Below are 20,274 nucleotides of genomic sequence, written 5' to 3' on the forward strand. Positions count from 1 at the left end.
CCTGATATGAAATGTTGGTACTCTTCTGAGGAGGAATAGTTATTAGCAAGGATTGCCAAGGTTCAAACCCTTACTGCTCAAGAGTTCTATCACACTCACTTCATTACTGATCGACAATATTATGCAAGTTGCCTCCTCTCTCCTTCGTCAATATGAGTGACATATCTTCGAACCACAGACAGCTTTGCTAATGACACATGCGCGCGCCGAACTGGTGCGCCTGTTTTATCAGTTGTGCGGATGAAAAGATTCATTTAAACGGTAAGCGGCTGCATAACTCACTAACAAAATATAAAACTGTAATTAATCTCCTTGATAAAACAATATTCCTGTGTTAAGAAAAGCCACTGACAGGCAGATTCGAAGCTGCATTCTTGCAGTCTGTAGTCCGTTAACTTAACCGTTGCGCTATCAACTCTGCGTGAACCAACTTCTCATTAATTCCGTTACAAACATTCATATACGTAGGCCTATATACTGTTAATTGTATTCTCTTTTCTTTAAGGACTTGATTTATTACCGTCTTAAAATACACGGAAGCGGAGTGAATTGGCGCGTACAATTATATGTTGGAAAGTGCCGCTGCCATTTTTAATTGGCGAAAGCCAAAAATTCATGTGCGCAAAGGAAGTATTTCATCTAGAAAACCTTGAAAATATACCGGGTGGTACAGCTGCCCCTATTCACGCAGTTTTATGCAACCCGCAGATTAAAGTCGAACCTAAAAATATTGACCTTGACTACTCACTACAATGTCTGCTCTTACCACGCTTTCCATAATTCGTTTATCCGTGTCAAGCAAATCAGCATTAATGATAAAATACCGATTGATGGTAAAGAATCGTGAAAATTATGTGTCGCAGAAACGTCCTGTACAGAGAATATTATTGGTGTATGACTAGAAGTAGCAGCAACACAACAGCGCTAAACAGCAACCCGTGATAGCCGAGCTTGCTAAAAGTTAGAGGAGAGTACCGGTGTTCGTTAGTAGGCGGTTCGAGTCCTGTGTACGACGAGTATTTTTATTGCGTTGTTGATGTTCGTGAGAGTCGTGTTGTTGACGACAAATCTAAAACATGATCAGTTCTCATATTGTCCGACTCGTTGGCTGAATGGTCAACGTACTGGCCTTCGGTTCAGAGGGTCCCGGGTTCGATTCCCGGCCGGGTCGGGGATTTTAACCTTCATTGGTTAATTCCAATGGCTCGGGGGCTGGGTGTTTGTGCTGTCCCCAACATCCCTGCAAATCACACACCACACAACACTATCCTCCACCACAATAACACGCAGTTACGTACACGTGGCAGATGCCGCCCACCCTCATCGGGGGTCTGCCTTACAAGGGCTGCACTCGGCTAGAAATAGCCACACGAAATTAAATTTAAAGTTCTCATATTGCAGGTACTCAGCTATGTTTGTTTTTTAAGGAGCTCTTAAAAGAGCTATTTGCAATAAAGTGAGATTGTACCGACAGCGGTGCGATGGGCTTATGCATGGCCATTCGATTAATGAAGCAAAAGTTCAAAATGACCACCTGCTTCGTTAATGCACATCTGAGCACGGTGGAGGAGAGACATTCTTGCTTGCTGCAACATATGTGGTGGAATCTGCCTGCAGGCTTCCGTGATGAGCCGCCGTAAATGATTCGGGCTCTCAGGCTCCTGCTCATAGACTCTTTCCTTTAAATAACCCCAGAGGAAAAAGTCGAGTGGAGTAAGGTCAGGTGATCTAGCCGGCCATGTGACCGGACCCCCTCGTCCAATCCATCGTCCAAGATATATCCTATGCAAGTGATTCCGTACTGCCAACGATCAGTGTGGGGGAGCTCCATCCTGCTGAAACCACATCCGTAACCGTGTCATAAGGGGCACATCCTCCAATAAGAGTGGGAGGTACTCACGAAGAAACTCTAGATAGCGTCGTCTCGTGAGGTTTACTTCGAAGAAATATGGTCCAATTATCTTGTCACCGGGCGAGTTGGCCGTGCGCGTAGAGGCGCGCGGCTGTGAGCTTGCATCCGGGAGATAGTAGGTTCGAATCCCACTATCGGCAGCCCTGAAGATGGTTTTCCGTGGTTTCCCATTTTCACACCAGGCAAATGCTGGGGCTGTACCTTAACTAAGGCCACGGCCGCTTCCTTCCAACTCCTAGGCCTTTCCCATCCCATCGTCGCCGTAAGACCTATCTGTGTCGGTGCGACGTAAAGCCCCTAGCAAAAAAAAAAAAATTATCTTGTCACCTAGTATCCCGCACCACACGTTGACGCCCCATTGTACCTGAAATCGAGCTCCCCTGATCCAGTGAGGATTTTCAACGCTCAAGTAATGGAAGTTGTGATGATTAACAGTTCCGTTTTTGTGAAATCTGCATTCATCACTAAAGAGAATGTCCATTAAGAAATTCGCATCAGCTTCAACTCTTTGTAATATCCATTGCGAAAATTCTATCCGTTTTGGAAAGTCATCTCCGTGAAGTTCCTGGTGCAGCTGTTGATGGAAAGGGTGGAATTTATGGTGGTGCAATATTCGCAGTACAGATACATGACTGATGTTCAGTTCATTTCCTATGGCCCGTGAGCTTGTGTGCGGGTTGTATGCAATTGCATTTTGAACAGCTTCGTCGTTATTTCCTGACGTCACTGGAGCATCCCAAACGGGGGGTAATGTATGAAATGACCCCGTTGCACGCAACCGTCTTTCAACACGTCGAAATGTATCTGCAGTTGGCAGCCTTCGCCCAGGAAATCGTTCTTGATACAAGCGTCTGGCTTCCCGTGCATGTTGCCTTGCTTCTCCATAAAGTAGTACCATATTCACATAATCATCCCGTGAATACATACTGTTTGCTTTCGTGCTAACCGTACAGTACGTGCTCACACGTTGCTGCTAGGATTACGATATGCTGTTTCATGTGCCCTACGTATGAAGTGTAGACCGCTGTTAATTGGTCTTCGAGTCGAACGTGCGCAGTTGTTTGGTTGAATGGGTGGGTCAGAATGTTGAAAACACGTGCACTGCGCTTCATTCCCTGTAGTCGTTTGCCATATGGAAGTCGCATGTTATTATTCCTTTCGTATGTATGCTTTCTTTGTAAAGGTGGCAAATTACTTTTGAGACTTAAGAACGTTAAATATTTATTACGAATGGCCTTACAAGTATAATATAAAAATAAAATTAAAAAGCTCGTAACTAGATTCGAACTCTAAATGCCTGCTAACATATCGTATGCTCGCTGCGATTGGTGCCATGTAGCCACTGCAGGCGACGAAGAAATGGTCTCGTAGCTCTGTACTAATGGAATTACCTAGGCTATCGCTTCGATACTGATCGTTGATGTTAAAAGTTCTGAATTCGAATGTGCAAACACCACAGTGAACTAAAGAATCGCGTCTCTCTTACGCCCAGATAGTTGCAACCATTTTCTACGCGTTACTTGGTTGAATGAGTCCAGCGTTATGTTTCAGGTGGTATTCACAATCGGTGCGTATGTGGCGATATTTATGATACCTGTTTATTATAACTTCCGTAGAAGAATGTCGGAGACTTCAGAAAGGTCTTCGTAAACGATGCTTAGGCGAATACGAAATGACATTAAAAAATGCATGACTCAAGAATGGTTGGAATCCTTTCTGCTTCAAGTAACCTATCGAGGTACGTCTTCCATACGTAATTCCGCGCAGCTATTTGCAACGTACAAGCGCCATCCTTGTAACTCTGTATTCACGAGGAGAGCGGAAGTTCCCGCTTCGACAAGTTACTGATGAGTTACAGCCTTATGGTCCCGTTTTATGCCTTTTTTGATCGCTCTAACGGTAGTAATTACATGGCGTAAGCTATCACATCTGCTGTACAGCATTTGCGTGCCACAGATTATAAACTACAGTGCAAAACACGTTTCTATCAATTTCGATGTGATAAGACTACAAAATGGTGGTGCATTGACATGTCTGTAATTGGTCTTACCCTATCACGTTTTCTACGATACCACGACCGCCCTTTCTATCAAAAGAAAATGGCCTCTTGGACCAATCAGGTGCGCAATTCTCTACCGACAGCTATAGGCGTGTTTATGGTTTGTACAGTATAGTAACATTTCGTAAAAATTAGTAGAGCATTGGACACCGCTCTACATAAAATGGTACAGTGTTTTTGAGATGGACCTCACTTACTGCCTCTTGTACCATTTTTCCATTGTACGGAGAAGTCTACATCGGGTTAACTGCACATAACATTGCTGTAAGGTGTTGTGCAAGATGGGACTAAGAGGCATTTACGTCCTAGCTGGTTGCATATATTCGGGAAAAAATAGGGGCAGCTGTACCACCCGGTATATATATAATTCCGTTGACTTTTCAAGAAATGCAAGATTTTTGCTGTACTATTGAGACGATTTGGCAGACTGAATTAATATATACGTACAATATTGTTCAAAAAACGGAGATATTGAACACAAATATGAAACCACATATCACCTCTTTAAAATCGGAATTTTTAAAATGTCTTTTAAAATAGTATTTATGATATATGAAAATAAATATCTGAAAGAATATATGTACAATATTTTTCACAAAAAAAGAGAAATTCAACAAAAATGTAAAATCACATTTCCCCCTTTTTTACCCCTTTAAAATAGGAATTTAAAAAAATCCTTTCTTAGTGCGCATCTAAGCTACGGTAAGAGTATGTTCTCAAATTTTCATGAAATTAGGCCTATCTCCAGTAGGTTTTGCTGCGCGTTGATTATCAGTCAGTCAGGACATCTTGCTTTATATATAGAGATTAAAGATTATTATTTACGATTTTATTATTAACAAATACATCGCAATTGGGAAATATCCCGGTGGCAATGTCACTTAAAGTAGTGTAATAATGAGGTAAAATTAAGACATAATTACCCAATAACAACTACAAATACAACAAAACAAAAGTACAACTACAACACCGCCTCTGTGGTGTAGTGGTTAGCGTGATTAGCTGCTACCCCCGGAGGTCCGGGTTCGGTTCCCGGCTCTGCCACGAAATTTGAAAAGTGGTACGGGGTCTGGAACGGGGTCCACTCAGCCTCGAGAGGTCAACTGAATAGAGGTGGGTTCGATTCCCACCTGAGCCATCCTGGAAGTGGTTTTCCGTGGTTTCCCACTTCTTCTCCAGGCAAATGCCGGGATGGTATCTAAATTAAGGCCACGGCAGCTTCCTTCCCTCTTCCTTGCCTGTCCCATCCAATCTTCCCATCCCTCCACAAGGCCCCTGTTCAGCATAGCAGGCGAGGCCGCCTGGGCGAGGTACTGGTCATTCTCCCCAGCTGTATCCCTGACCCAAAGTCTGAATCTCCAGGACACTGTCCTTGAGGCGGTAGAGGTGGGATCCCTCGCTGAGTCCGAGGGAAAAGCCGACCCTGGAGGGTAAACAGATTACGAATGAACGAACAACTACTAAATTACAACAAGCAATTCCAAGAAAAGGAAATATTACAAGAAATATTACTAGTTTAATATTCTTAAGTATATCCAGTGCTTAACATTAGGGCTTACAATACTGTAGATTGAGCTTACTACTAGCTTTACAAGTGATGATAAAGTAAAGTGAAAAACATCAGTAATTAAAAAAACAAAAAAATATAGCAATATGGGTACAACAAACAATTAACTGGAAAGAGACTACTACAAGAAATACTAGAAATACTACTAGTTTAACATTCTAAATCCAGCAGCATCATCATATAAAATTTCACACACAGCTTACGTATTTCCAGTGCTTAACACTACAGCTTACAGTACTATAGGCCGAGCTTACTACTAGCTTAACATTACAAGTGATGATAAATTAAAGTTAAAACATAATTACTGTATACAACAATACCACTAGAGTACAACAAGCAATACAACAAACAATACTACTAGTTTAACATTCTAAATCTAGCATCATAATATACATACGAATATATATATGAACCATTAGCAGGACAAAAAGAAGAGGGAATGCCGAAGTAAATGGAAGACCGTTAGAAGTAGTGAAAAGCTTCAAATATTTAGGGAGTATATTAGCAGAAAATGCGAAAATAAATTAAGGAATTGGAAAGAGAATCCAACAAGCCAATGGGTTTTAGCAATATGTAAGAGGTATAGTGTGGCACTGGGACGTCCCAGAGAAATATAAGAAAATTGTGTTCTCACTGCATTGCACAGCAATTTTGATATGGACAGTGACATAAAAACAACAAAAACCACAACAAAACATGATGAAAGCAGAATCCAAGCTGCGGAGATGAAGTTTCTTAGAGGAATAATTGAGAAGGTACGAAGAGATAAAATTCGAAATCAGGGAGAGAATTGGATTCCCTACAACATAAATGTATTTGTTTATATTCATTTAGAGCCGGCTTCCCATATGATAATCTAAGTTATATATCGGGTGGTTCACCAGCCCTTTATTTTTTTTCCGAGGCAGGTAACCCAACTAACGCGTATATCATAATCATCTTAAAAACATTAGGTCCTGTTTCTTTAAGGCCTTAGTAAAACCATACCGTTTATAAAATGCACGCGAATATGGTAGAAATCATTAGCGGCAGTGTTATTTCTATTACTTAAACAATAATGAATGTGCAAAACGATCACAGCTGCGAATAACGCTATCTTAATTTTGGACAGGAACTGTCTGTAAGGACTACAACGTACGAGCATACACCAAGGATCAAGGTTGCTAAGGTGACTGAAGCACGGGTCATTGTTGTTGTCAAGGCCCCACACCGCTGGCTGCGCAGAAGCGTGTGACTGGGGAAGACATGTCCATGCGCGTACCGCCATATTGCGGGCGCTCCTCAGCTTGACGCGGAGATCGTATGGAATTCATGCTTTAACTTACATTTCGCACACATGGAAACATCCGCCTTATAAAATTAATGACAGCCTACACCGACTACCGTGTACACACGCAATAAATAAGTTATATATAATATAAAGACTGTGGTAATATTAAAATATACTTCCGTATAAAAACTGAACAATCTACTCAAATCGCACAAATCCCTCGGATAGCCTATAGGTGGCGCACCAAAAAAAAAAAAAAAAGAAAGAAACCTTTAGCAGACTGAATAAGAAGACTGAAAAATACACTACTACAAAAGTACACTAGCGGTACCTCGAAAAAGATCATGTCGCTCACTCGCTTCCCGAATGCAGACAACTCGGCTTATCGTCAAGCGTGCCCACCAATGGCGCCGGGTGTTGAAAATCAGTGCGGATGTCATGTTTGTAACTGATGTGTTTGAACATTGTACGTATGGCAAGAAGGCCAGACTCAAAGGACGAGAATCGCCTGGCAATCTGTCTCTTGAGAAACCTAGGATCAACAATTATTTAGCTTTATTGAAAATACGAAGACATGTTTAAAAAGCTGTCTACAACTTAAGTATGATTACATGTCGTGAGATAAAAACTGCATGTCTCTCAGCAGACTGGAGAACACATAAATTAAATATTTACAAACTCCTGTACCGATAACTATAATCTTCAATATCAACAAAAAAGGAAACCTGTGAAATAAAATCTTTCTATGAAAGGTACATAGCTTACTTCGTATGATTCCTCTCAGATAAGTCATTACAGCAAATTTTGCTCAATTATCTGAACAGATTGTTTAAAACTTACATGACTGCGGAAATCTTTCTAAAACAATCAGATACATGTTTTATCATTTTCCGAATATGAAATGCCGGCTCTGCGGTGTAGGGGCAGCGTGTCTATTTCTTACCCGGAGGCTCCGGGTTCAATCCCCGGCCAGGTCAGAGATTTGTACCTGGATTTGAGTGCTGGTTCGAGGTCCACTCAGCATACGTGATTACAATTGCGGAGCTATCTGACGGTGGCATAACGGCCGAGAGGATTCGCCGTGCTGACCACTTGACACCTCGTAATCTGCAGGCATTCAAGCTGAGCAGCGGTCGCTTGGTAGGCCATGGCCTTTCTGGCCTGTTCTGCCATAGGGTTTAGTTTAGTTTGGTTTGGATATGAAATAACGTAATCGGATGAGTAGAAGTTAAATTATCATGTTTGTGTGATCTGGATTTAGATAAATGCTGCCTGACATTCGTTACACTGGTGCTAGTCTTCTGATGTGTATTTCTTAAAATGAAATTAATGTCTGGGGTTAGTTTGAGTTTCTCTGCGTGGTTTAGGCTTAAGTTTTATTTTTTACAATTTGCTGTACGTCGCACCGGCACAGATAGGTCTTATGGTGACGACGGGACAGGAAAGGCCTAGGGATGGGAAGAGCCCGTGGCCTTAATTAAAAGTACAGCCCCAGCATTTACCTGGTGTGAAAATGGGAAACCACAGAAAACCATCTTCAGAGCTGCCGACAGTGGGGCTCGAACCCACTATATCCCGGATGCAAGTTCACAGCTGCGCGGTCCTAACCGCACGGCCAAATCGCCCGGTTAGGCTTAAGTAAGAATGTTATCATTTAAGATGTAAAACCATCCTCACAATATCATCATCTTAAATATTACTGCTTTTATAAACTCATTCTGAATTAATATTATCTGAGCACATAAAAATTGAAAGTGCATTCTGATTTTTCCCTAATATGAGCACCATGATTTACACCAGAAAGAAAATAAAATGAAATTGAAAGTAAAGATTAATATCATAGTGAAAAGTTAATTTGATTAGCGTTTTCTAATGCTGACTAGGATTGACAATATTGTAATGAGCTTTGTTTAGACTTTATATTGTCAGATTTTTTTCTGGAATAGCGTATTAACAATTGTATTCTTTTATTATAAAGCAAGTGGGAAAAATTGGAGAAATTAAGACATACGATACTAATAAATCATTTTTCAGATAATTGATCATTTTGAAGCAATACCTTACCCTAATATTAGAAGGTTTTATCAAGTTGTATCAATCATATCTTACGGATTCTAGGCCCAGGTTTATCAAATTTGTAATACCGCTACACAGTTTGTATGAAAAATATGTAGTCTTTTTCAGAACAGCTTTTTAATTCTAAACAATTATCCCCGATGAATTGAAAAAAGGCAAACAAGAAAAAGAAGCCTAAATATTTTAAATTTAATATTTTAAATTTCTTGTCAATGCGTTCTCTGAATCAACCACCCTATAACCTGTTTAGTTCTCGATTATGGTAAATAAAAGTTATTTTTTAACAGTTCAATTACTACTCACATGTGAAAAGAAATACCAGATCCCCTCTGATAGCAGTCTGTAAAAATTAAGGCTGCATATTGACGATAAGATAAGATAAGATATTCACGAGGGTGAATTCCTTCCCATTCCACAGGTAATGCCTAACTTTAGGCCTAATATTGCCGATCAATTTAACTAACGTAATGTATCAGCTCCCACATTCCTTGAAAATATTTCACAATATATTATCACTCCGTCACATATAATACCAAACCAGACCCACTAACAGGCATGATTCAAATCGAGAACACGCAAGGGTCTGTAAACATTACCTCGTGCTAGCCATGCATTCGAAACTGAAGCGCCTGCAACATGGCGATGCGCGAAAGTGTTCAATATTCCGCTTAGCGTCAGCGCGCTCTGTGAGTCTAGATAAGTAATATTAAAGTTTTTGGTTGTTGTATAAGCCAAGCGGTGAGGTAGTAAGTTTGAATCACAGGCTGGTCAACTTTAATTTTTTTCGATTAACGCCGTTTACAGTGACTGCAATATGGCCGCATATCATTCTGTTCCAAACAGTGAATTTTTTTTGGTGTAGTGGTTAGTGTGATTAGCTGCCACTGCCGGAGGCCCGGGTTCGGTTCCCAGCTCTGCCACGAGGGCTGGAACGGGGTCTACTCAGCCTCGGGAGGTCAACTGAGTAGAGGTGGGTTCGATTCCCACCTCAGCCATCCTCGAAGTGGTTTCCCGTGATTTCCCATTTCTCCTCCAGGCAAATGCCGGGATGGTATCTAAATTAAGGCCACGGCAGCTTCCTTCCCTCTTCCTTGACAATCCATTCCAATCTTCATATCCCCCCGCAAGGCCCCTGTTCATCATAGCAGATGAGGCCGCCTGGGCAAGATACTGGTCATCCTCCCGAGTTGTATCCCCCAACCCAGAGTCTGAAGCTCCAGGACACTGTCCTTGAGGCGGTAGAGGTGGGATCCCTCGCTGAGTCCGAGGAAAAAAACGACCATGGAGGGTAAACAGATAAAGAAGAAGAGCGAATTTTTATTTGGTCCTGAAAAAGACCGTTTTTATCCGATGTTACGTAACGACGTTGGACGACGACGTGATCGTCTGTTGGTAGGAAGTGGGGTACCGTGCATATTCAGAGTAACAAGTGCTCGAAATGTTGACCGCTTTACAGTGTTTATTTAACTTTTTACCATAACGGAGCATGAGGCGTACATTTGAATTCGACCGTACTTTCTCCATAAATTAGCAACAATTCAACATCCTCTTCGTAGGTATACATCATGAGGAAATGAATAAGTGCTGTGATGTGATCTGGTAAGAGTGGATTATTATTTGTGTGCCTTATATTCGGTAGGTTGTGGATTCGAATCCTATGCTGGCTGTCCTGAAAACGGTTTTACTCGGTCTCCCATTTTCAACACCAGGCGAATGCCGGGACGGTACCTTAATTAAAAGACCACGTTCGATTTCCTTCCCAATCCTTCCGCAACCCATCCTTAGTGAAAAGGTGCCAAATCAGGGCGCACCCCTTAAAACCAATAGCAAAACATTATTATTATTATTATTATTATTATTATTATTATTATTATTATTATTATTATTATTATTATTATTATTATTATTATTATTATTATTATTATTATTATTATTATTGTATCCCCGCTAAAATGGAGCACATATGGGCGAGTTGGTCGTGCGATTATGGACGCGCAGCTGTGAGCTTTCATCCGGGAGATAATGGATTCGAGCCCCACTGTCTTCAGCCCTCAAGATGGTTTTCCGTAGTTTTCCATTTTCACACCAGGCCACGACCGCTTCCTTCCCACTCCTGGGCATTTCTTATAACATCGTCGCTATAAGACCTACCTGTGTCGGTGCGAAGTAAAGCGAATTCATAAAATAAAAGTTGGAGCACCTCTGCTTTTCAAAAACGTTGCCTTAAGCTCGATTCAAACCACCACGCTGCCGATACTCACACACTTTCGGTTGCAGCACTTAAGCGATTCAGCCACGAAGTCAACATAACTTCCTTTAGTTACAGAGCACGTGGCATAACCTATTAATTCGATCGTTTTATGGGTGACTGTTTTATTTCAAGGCGCAATAAATCACATGTTTGCAGAATAGTCCTTAGCATTTGACGCGGAGTTGTGCATAGTAGTTTTTCCTTTGCTAGGTCCATGGGTCATTGTGCAGTGATGAAACACAGATAGGGGAGAGCATTATTGACGATAAGGAGAAATTTCAAGTTACTTGGTGTCCATAAATGTAAATGATAAGGTTCTTTAGGTTATACGCGTTAGTTGGGTTGCCTGTCTCCGAAAACATAAGGGGCTGGTGAACCACCCGGTACACAGTGTGATTCAGCAGTTCCTTCCAATATCGTTTGCTGCAGCCCAACTAACGTGCATATTCTTATAGGGGTTCTATTCCCCTGCAGGAGTACTGTTTGGTACTAATGTTCAGTGAGCACATTTTGTAACGTTCCAGACGTCACAGTGTAATTATGTTAATTTTATTATGTGTAATTAATTCAGGAATTTAACGTCATGATATTTATCTTGGTATGTAATTTTATTATAATTCATGTTTGATCATTTGCTCACTATCATTTCATTACTTTGTAACAACGACTTGTAAACGAGGGCTGAATATCCTAATATTAACTTAGATTCTTGCGACATTCGTTTAAATTTAACTTGCAGTAGATTTTCCTCTATCTTGCCACATCACTGAGGAAGAAGGAAGGACAAATTTAGACATCTAATTCTGGGAAAAGCGAGCACGTGTTCAAGCGTTGTAATGACAGCTACTGTATTTCGACCAGAATAATTCAAACTGATCACCGCCTATATTTTCAAAGGAGCGTCATGTTGCCATGGATACTGAGTGAAAGGGCTAATAGAAGAACAGTTGATATCTTGGTTGGGACCCATCAATAATATCTGGAGTGGGGAGAGACGTGTCAACTGATTGGACCACGTGTAGCGACCTGTAATTAGAGCCAGAAAAGGTTATAAAAGGGCGTGTTGGAGCTCTTGAAATCTTTAATCTTCTTGATTCTTCTTGATTCTTCTATCTTGTATTTCGCTTGAGGTCTGATAACTTGTCTTATGGTTGTTGTACCATAGTGGACTAGTGTGATAGTTTATCACTTCTACATTCATTACTTCGTTACCACGACATGGTACTTAGGAATTTCTGAATGATGGGTGTTTAGCCACTCTCATCAGGAAGTACGAACAGCTCTGTATTAGACCAGTTTATACCAGTCTAAGACAATAGGTAGTATTAAACTAGATAGAAATGAAACTTCAGTGCACATTTTCAGTAAAGTTGGAAGGATTATTAACTGAGTATCCTCTCCACATAACCCAAGGAGGTTTTTCTAACTATGACTTAGGGCTCATCTCCAATATATGGGATAGAGCATAACAGGGAGTGATAGTTTCAAAGCCATCATCCAATTAGTGGTTGATGCAATTTGCAAGGCAGGAATGGTACTTAGCTGCAGATGAAGATATCTCAAAGACGACCGGTGATGTCCCAGCTACAAGGATGGAAGCTTTCCAAGGACCAGCAGAACAAGACTACATGGTGAGCAAGCGAGTTAAAAATATTGCAAGTTTTCGCGAAGTAGAGTCATTCAACTTTTTGTTAAATTCATTTCCTATTTTAAATTCAGTTCTCGTTAAACCGTCGTCATTTATATTCAATATAATAAAGAGTATTTTCCTAGTTTACTTTAATCAGTCTGCCTTAATTAGCCTTTTGATTTCTAATTCTCCTGCTTAATGATTAGTGCACTATCACCCCATCCCTGTGATAAGAGTCCGTCCAAGCTTGATTATAAATTTTTATCTTTAAGTCATCAACTTAAAGATTGGCGCCCTTAGCTTGCATGGTTGCATTTCTCGTTTAATGATTGTTCTCCAAGAGGGGAAGTCACAATTTTGCACGCGATTCCAAACCCTAGCGAAATGTTATATTATCCGTTCACTAAACATGACGCCTTGAAATAACGTGGAAACGTTCTTTTACCATGTAACTAGGCAACAGTGCAATAATTAATGTCTTAAACACTGAACAGGATGGTGTATGTACTCTGCTCTCGTCGTGCTACCAGCGTATTTCCAACAGTGTAGCGTAGCGGATGTGGTTAGGCGTTCGCATAGCAATCGACGCAATGTGCCAGCGCCGGCTTGTATCATGCATCGTTCAAATACTTTTGCATCGGTATGATGCTTGAATACGTAAACACAGGCCCAAGTTTGCCACATTCAAACAGTAGAATGACGCTGTTATTCATCTTTTGCCCTGCGCATACTCCGCTGGTTAGGGCCTGAATGTACTGTAATCTCTGCTGGCATTCGGCATGTTGACATGCTCCTCAGTTATGGGGGAGCAACACAAAACGCTTGCGAGGAACTACGTTTCTACCACGAACGGTATCCCGAAAGGCGACACCCGGCTGCTACGGCATTCCGCCGTGTTGAAAGACGCCTAAGGACAACATGCGTGATTTCCATCCGCGATAGGCCCGTTTCATCGGGTGAAACAGAGCGACAGATGTACACCAGCCAGCCGTCTGTCTGGCGAATACTGCATGAAAATAAATTTCACCCGTACCATCTTGAGCTACACCAGGAGCTTCATGGGCGGGATTTCGAAGCTCGAATGGAGTTCTGTCGGTGGCTGTTAGGCAGGCTGGACAATGATACAGCATTCGTATCACATATCTTGTTCGCGGACGAATCGCGCTTCCACAATAATGGGAACGTCAATCGCCACAACATGTACTATTGGAGTCCGGACCATCCTTACTGGGTGTGACAGGCCGCCCATCAAGTGTGATGGGGAGTGAATGTTTGCTGTGGAATCTTGGGGGATCGCCTGATTGGACCTTATTTCTTTGAGGGCCATTAGACGGACCCACGCTACCTGCACTGCTGCTGGAAGATGTTCCCTTGCAGATCGTTTGATGGAGCTCCACCATATTCGACTTTGCCTGTTCATAACCATCTGAACGAGAAACTGCCAGGGAAATGGATATGACGAGGAGGCCCTGTTTCTTGGCCCGCCGGATCACCGGATTGAACGCCGTTAGACTTCTTCTTGTGGGGATATTTGAAGAAAGTTGTTTACACTCAAGCGCCGGAAAAACCCGACCAGCTCCGTTAACTGATCACGGACGTCTGCCGAGCAATTACACCTGGAATGCTTCAGCACGCAAGGCGATCTATTGCATACCGGGCCCGAATGTGCGTAAACCAAAACGGTCTCACATCGAGCATTTGCTGCGGTAAAACATTGTCAGGGCAGTTGTGTTCCTATCATTTCCGGTCTGTACGTGTCCGGCCTGCTAACTAATCGGCCCTTCTAGGGCTACTAACACATTCATTCACACACAATTCGCATGAAAGCGGGTATTGAACTTACATTGCGTGCGGTACGTATTAAACGAATACTTAAAAAATAACGAAACTTCGCGCCGGACTCGAACCTCCCACCTGACATGCAAGCCCGTTCTGCCGCGCCATTATCAACTATACTACGGTTCCGTACGGGACACTCGGCAGCTTATAGCAAGTATTAGGTTTACTAGCTGCCTCTGTGGATCAGCGGTAGAGTGTCGGCCTCCGGATCCCAAGATAGCGGGTTCAAACCCGGCAGAGGTAGTCGGATTTTTGAAGGGCGGAAAAAAGTCCATTCGACACTCCATGTCGTACGATGTCGGCATGTAAAAGATCTCTGGTGACACATTTGGTGTTTACCCGACAAAATTAATTAAATCTCAGCCATAGACGCCCAAGAGAGTTTCGGTTTACTCGGTCTGCCATCTAGTGGTGGCCTAGAGTAAAACGGAACGTCGAAATTGACGAGCAGACAGCCAGATGGCGTCAAATTGAAATGTCTGCACACGGTAGCTGAGGCCATACGATTATTATTATTATTATTATTATTATTATTATTATTATTATTAGGTTTACTGCGGTCACAATATCAATTTAGTGTTTCGCCGGCGTGTCAGGTTCATATGATCTAGAAGGCATACACATGTCTTCCAGTGTTTAATACGAGTACAACATAACGGGCCCGCCTCTGTGGTGTAGTGGTTAATGTAATTAGCTGCCACCCTCGGATTCCCGGGTTCGATTCCAGGCTCTGCCACGAAATTTGAAAGTGGTACGAGGGCTAGAACGGGCTCCAGTCAGCCCCGGGAGGTCAACTGAGTAGAGTGGGGTTCGATTCCCTCCTCAGCCATCCTAGAAGTGGTAGTTTAGGGGAAGGCCTCTAATTTAATTCTCAAACATTTATATAGTTATATAGTATTAAATTTCCCATCATTTATGTCTCATACATTTTTACCGTACTGGCTATGATAGAAATATTCGTGAGTTAAATTTTTGTTGCTAATTCCAAATCAGCGCCGAGTCACTAGAAAATGAGTAAACCGAATTTAACGAAAGTCGGTATGTAAAGTCGGAACTACAGTCTACTCAATAAATAATTTCATAAGATGCCCTAATATCACTGAATCGGAATAAAACTAAATGTGAAAATCTACAATATAGAACGCTCATAAAATTGATCAACAATAACATTACATTGACAATCGTTTGTTGTGATGTGTTTTGTATCTTCAGCTACCACTCATCTCCGATAGATAGGGTTACTGCTGCGTACCGAGTATAACAACCTGCCTGAATATTGGCGAGAAGTAGCTGGAGAGTTGGCAGGCATGCCATTCCTCTAGTTCATTGATTTTCTGATACTACTGGTACGTAACACACTGGTACATCATAGCATTCCAGCTATACAATCCCTACTCTGAAACACTGATTAGAATGAGCAATGTGGACATTTAGCGGAATAATGGCAGCGGAGCGTAGTTCATTGATTTTCTGCTACTACTGGTACGTAACACACTGGTACATCATAGCATTCCAGCTATACAATCCCTACTCTGAAACACTGATTAGAATGAGCAATGTGCACATTTAACGGAATAATGGCAGCGGAGCGTTCGCGGCTGTCTGCGGCCTGGTCATTTCAGCACTGGAACTTTGGACTGCTAGATCGGCACCGTAGTACCGTTTGCTAAAAGTGAGAAAACGTGCGTTTATCATTTGATCGAGTATCTTATAATATGATAACATTGCTTTCATTCGCTACATTCCTCCTGACGTTATTGTAATGACATATGTTGACTTCAATAGAGAAAACCACAATTCCGTAGCGAAGCGCGGGTAGATCAGCTAGTATTGTTTATACATCCCTACAACAGTCCTTAAATCTGCATAGTTTGTCACACCGCCATGAATTTCTGAATACAATTTTCATTTTTGAATTGATCCACACCTTACACGCACAAGACAGACGCACGAGGTTTAATCATACATTGTCCACAAACTGACATAGAAGTAACTATGCATCCCATGGACGAAACGAACGATTGTCAAAATTGCTACAAAACAAGGCGGATATTGATGTATTTAATTGCTCACCGTCAAAATTTAGAAATCACTTACACAATCTCTAGACGTGATTATTACTCTCCTGTGCTCACTTGTGCTATAACCTGCGTATATATTGGTACATTTTTTATTTCTACTCCGTCTTTTCTTTCTTTTAAGTTTGTTTTGCTTATTTTTCTCTATTGTGTTGTAAAATGGTATTACTGTTAATAACGTATTATTATTATTATTATTATTATTATTATTATTATTATTATTATTATTATTATTATTATGTATCATTATTTTCTAAAGGGTTAAGACCACGGCCACTTCCATCCTATTCCTGGCCCTCTCCTATCTCATCCTTGCCATAAGACCTAACTGTGTCGGTGCGACGTAAAGCAAAATTGTAAAAGAACTTGCTACCTCTCTGAGTAGACATTTTATTTCCAAGCACCCTGATAACTTGCCACAATATGATAGTGGCATAATTTCTAGAACTGTGTTTTGCTACTGTGCGATTAGTTAATGATAAAAGTAATTGATTTATTATGATTGCCATTCATTCCTCTATCCATGGTACTGTATTTCCTATCAAAATCTGTTTTAAGTATAAGTTCATTTTAGAATATAAAATTTCCTCCTTGCAGGGGGGACCTTACACCATCAATGTCAAACGAATTGATAAGTGCAGAAATCAAGGAACTGGTGAAGTTGAATTCAATACTAAAATCAGCAAGAAGAGTCCCAAGGAATACATTCTGAATGCAAACTGGACGTGGCCATATGATGTGGATGAATTTATGAAGGTAAGTATTAACACTTTCACTACCAACTGCCTTCTGGGGCCCAGAGATTTGAAAAAAATCACCTACTTGACAGCTGAGTGTTACATTAGTGCATATTAAGGAAATCATTATTGAAAAAAAAAATTACGAAAGACATAACATTGTTTCCCTCGCTATATTTACACCCGTACGTACAGTATATTAAATTTTATCAGGTGTATGCATAAGTTCTTGCCAGTTTTGTGGTAAGAAACATGTAATTTTCAATAGAAATTAATTTTTTAATTCAAAATATTGGCCATGGGCTTCTACACACTTCGCTCACCTTTCAGGCAAGTTATGAATACTATGCCAGAAAGCCTGCTTGTCTTTTGCGGCAAACCATTCGTCCTGCCTTTTTTCAACTTTCCCAAAATTGCTGAAGAATAGTAGAGCCATGTATGTTCTAGATCACTGCGTCAGCATTTTTGTATTGAGTCAACACCCGAGTTAATTGGCCCCTAGTAGTGTACCTATGCGGGTTCTGACCCCAAGGTCATTGAGCCCTAGTATAGTAGTAGTGCAATGCAGATTCGCCATCTTAGAGGGGCCTAACCTCACTTTTACGGCCGGATGCCCTTCCCGACGCCATGTTTTGCACATGGGAGCAAGCCTAATTTCACAGTCGCCATCTTGGAGGGGCCTAACGTCACTTATTTGGAGAGATACCCATTCCGACGCCATCTTGGAGGGGCCTATCCTCACAGTGCCTCGTTTTACGGCCAGATGCCTTTCCCGACGCCATCTTGAGTAGTAGAGCAATGGGGATTCGCGGATTTTGCCAACGCCATCTTGAGTAGTCGGGCAATGGGGTTTGCATAAGAGAGCACGCCTACCCTCATGGAGGAGCTTAACTCCACATAGCTTAATTTTACGATCAGAAGCCCTTCCCAGCGCATTTTGGAGGGGCCTAACTACACTGTAGCCATCTTGGATCTAATTTTACGGTCAGATGCTTTTCCCGTTGCCATTATGATCCTCACACCAGAGGGGTCACCTATGGCCTAACATAGTTTTATGACCAGATCCCCTTCTCGACACCATCTTATAGGGGCTTAACTACACAGGGTTCAGTTTTACAGTCAGATGACCTACGCGTCGCTATTTTGGTCAATCCACCAGAGGGGGCACATATGGCCTAACCTTGTTTTATGGCGAGATGCTCTTCCCGACGCCATCTTGGAGGGGCCTAACTACACAGGGCACAGCTTCACGGTCAAATGCCCTTTCTGTCGACATTTTGAGGGCTAACTACACAGGGCACAGTTTTACGGTCAGATGACTTTCTCGTCGCCATTTTGATTCACCCACCAGAGGGGGCACATATGGCCGAACCTGGTTTCATGGCCAGATGCCCTTCCCGATGTCATCTTCGAGGGGCCTAACTACATAGGGCCCTATTTTACGGTCAGATGCCCTTCCCTTTGTCATTTTTGAGGGGCCTAACTACACAGGGCCTCCGTTTCACGGTCGGATGACCTTCCCGTCGCCATTTGGATCCTCTCACCAGAGAGGGAGCATATGGCCTAACCTAGTTTTACGGCCAGATGCCCATCCCGACGCCATGACGGAGAGGCGCCCTTCCCGTCACCATTTTGATGGGGCCTAACTACACCGTCACCAACATGGGCCCCGTTTTGCGGTCAGATTCGTTTCCCGTTGCCATTTCGGAGGGGCCTAACTACACAGTCGCCATCTTGGGCCTAGTTTTACCGTCAGATACTCTTCCATCCTCACAGCCGCCATTTTGGAAGGGAATAATCACACAGTGGCCATCTTGGAGCCCAGTTTTACGGTCAGATACCCTTCCCTCCTCTTCATCTGGCCTACTCCCCCCTTGGAGACGTGACAGATCTGTGACGTAATAAGCGCTGGAGATGTAAAAATCCCGTTTTAATATGCAGCGATCACGTCGACTTTGTTATGCATGTTTAGACTCGTTCGTTATCAAGGTTACACTCTAATCATCTCAAACCTTTATAGATGGTATAATTGTGAATATTCCTTTAGTCTCTGAGGTACTGTGATAGAGAGTAGAGCGCTTTATTCCATCATGGCAAGAACATTAATAGCTGATGTACAAGGCTTCAAAGTGAACGGCAACGCATTTGTGTACAAAGAGGTGGCTGTGTGGATTTCACTGTGTTATGGGTGCCAAAACTCGTCAGTTCAGCATTTAGCCCACCTTTCCCTTACTGTTTGCAAACAGATGAAGACAAAAAGCAGACACGATGGATAGAAAAATTTAGGGCTGCAGCGGAAAGAAAAAGGAATACCTTATCGCTTTCTATCTATGATCACGAACGCTTATTTGTCAAGAGCAGATCTTGTTTTTTAAAGGGTTGTGAAAAGAAGGAATGGTTGCTTGAGTATCAACCATCAACGAGTGAAATTATCGACATGCATGAATTAGGATGCCCATCATTTAAAACTCTTCACAAGAAGCATAGTGGGGAAACAATTAAACAGTCTTTACGCAAGTGTGCATGCTCTTTGATTGGTTGTATTGCAGTGCATATCGGAAGGTGAACAACACATGTAAATTGCAGTGTCGAAATGATGTCAGTGTGAAAAAGTATTTTTAAAGACACCATGTCATTTCTATCCAATACTAAGTGTAACGCAGTTGAAAAGGCAATCGTAAGTTTTATGCATGGAAAAAGAAACTAAACAATTTTACTGAAGAATAGTTGAATGCAATACCAAAGGCATTTTTGATCAATGTAGCTGCGAATGCTGTAAAGAAGATCTGGGATAAGGTACCCCGTGAGTGGACACAAAATCCTGTTTTGTCAGAACATTAAACATTAATATTAAC

The 20,274-nt window shown here is 41.8% G+C and overlaps 1 protein-coding gene across 1 annotated transcript in view; it reads left to right on the top strand.

Annotated features, from left to right (window-relative positions):
• The window catches only part of LOC136873348 (uncharacterized), a 152,774-nt gene that overhangs the window by 18,607 nt on the left and 113,893 nt on the right, over window positions 1-20,274 (top strand). Inside the window, exon 2 of the mRNA XM_067146697.2 lies at window positions 17,280-17,438. Within this exon, the coding sequence (XP_067002798.1) occupies window positions 17,280-17,438 (159 nt within the window). The remainder of the gene's footprint in view (window positions 1-17,279; window positions 17,439-20,274) is intronic.

Source organism: Anabrus simplex, chromosome 1 (genome assembly GCF_040414725.1).
Source record: "Anabrus simplex isolate iqAnaSimp1 chromosome 1, ASM4041472v1, whole genome shotgun sequence".
Taxonomy (NCBI): domain Eukaryota; kingdom Metazoa; phylum Arthropoda; class Insecta; order Orthoptera; family Tettigoniidae; genus Anabrus; species Anabrus simplex.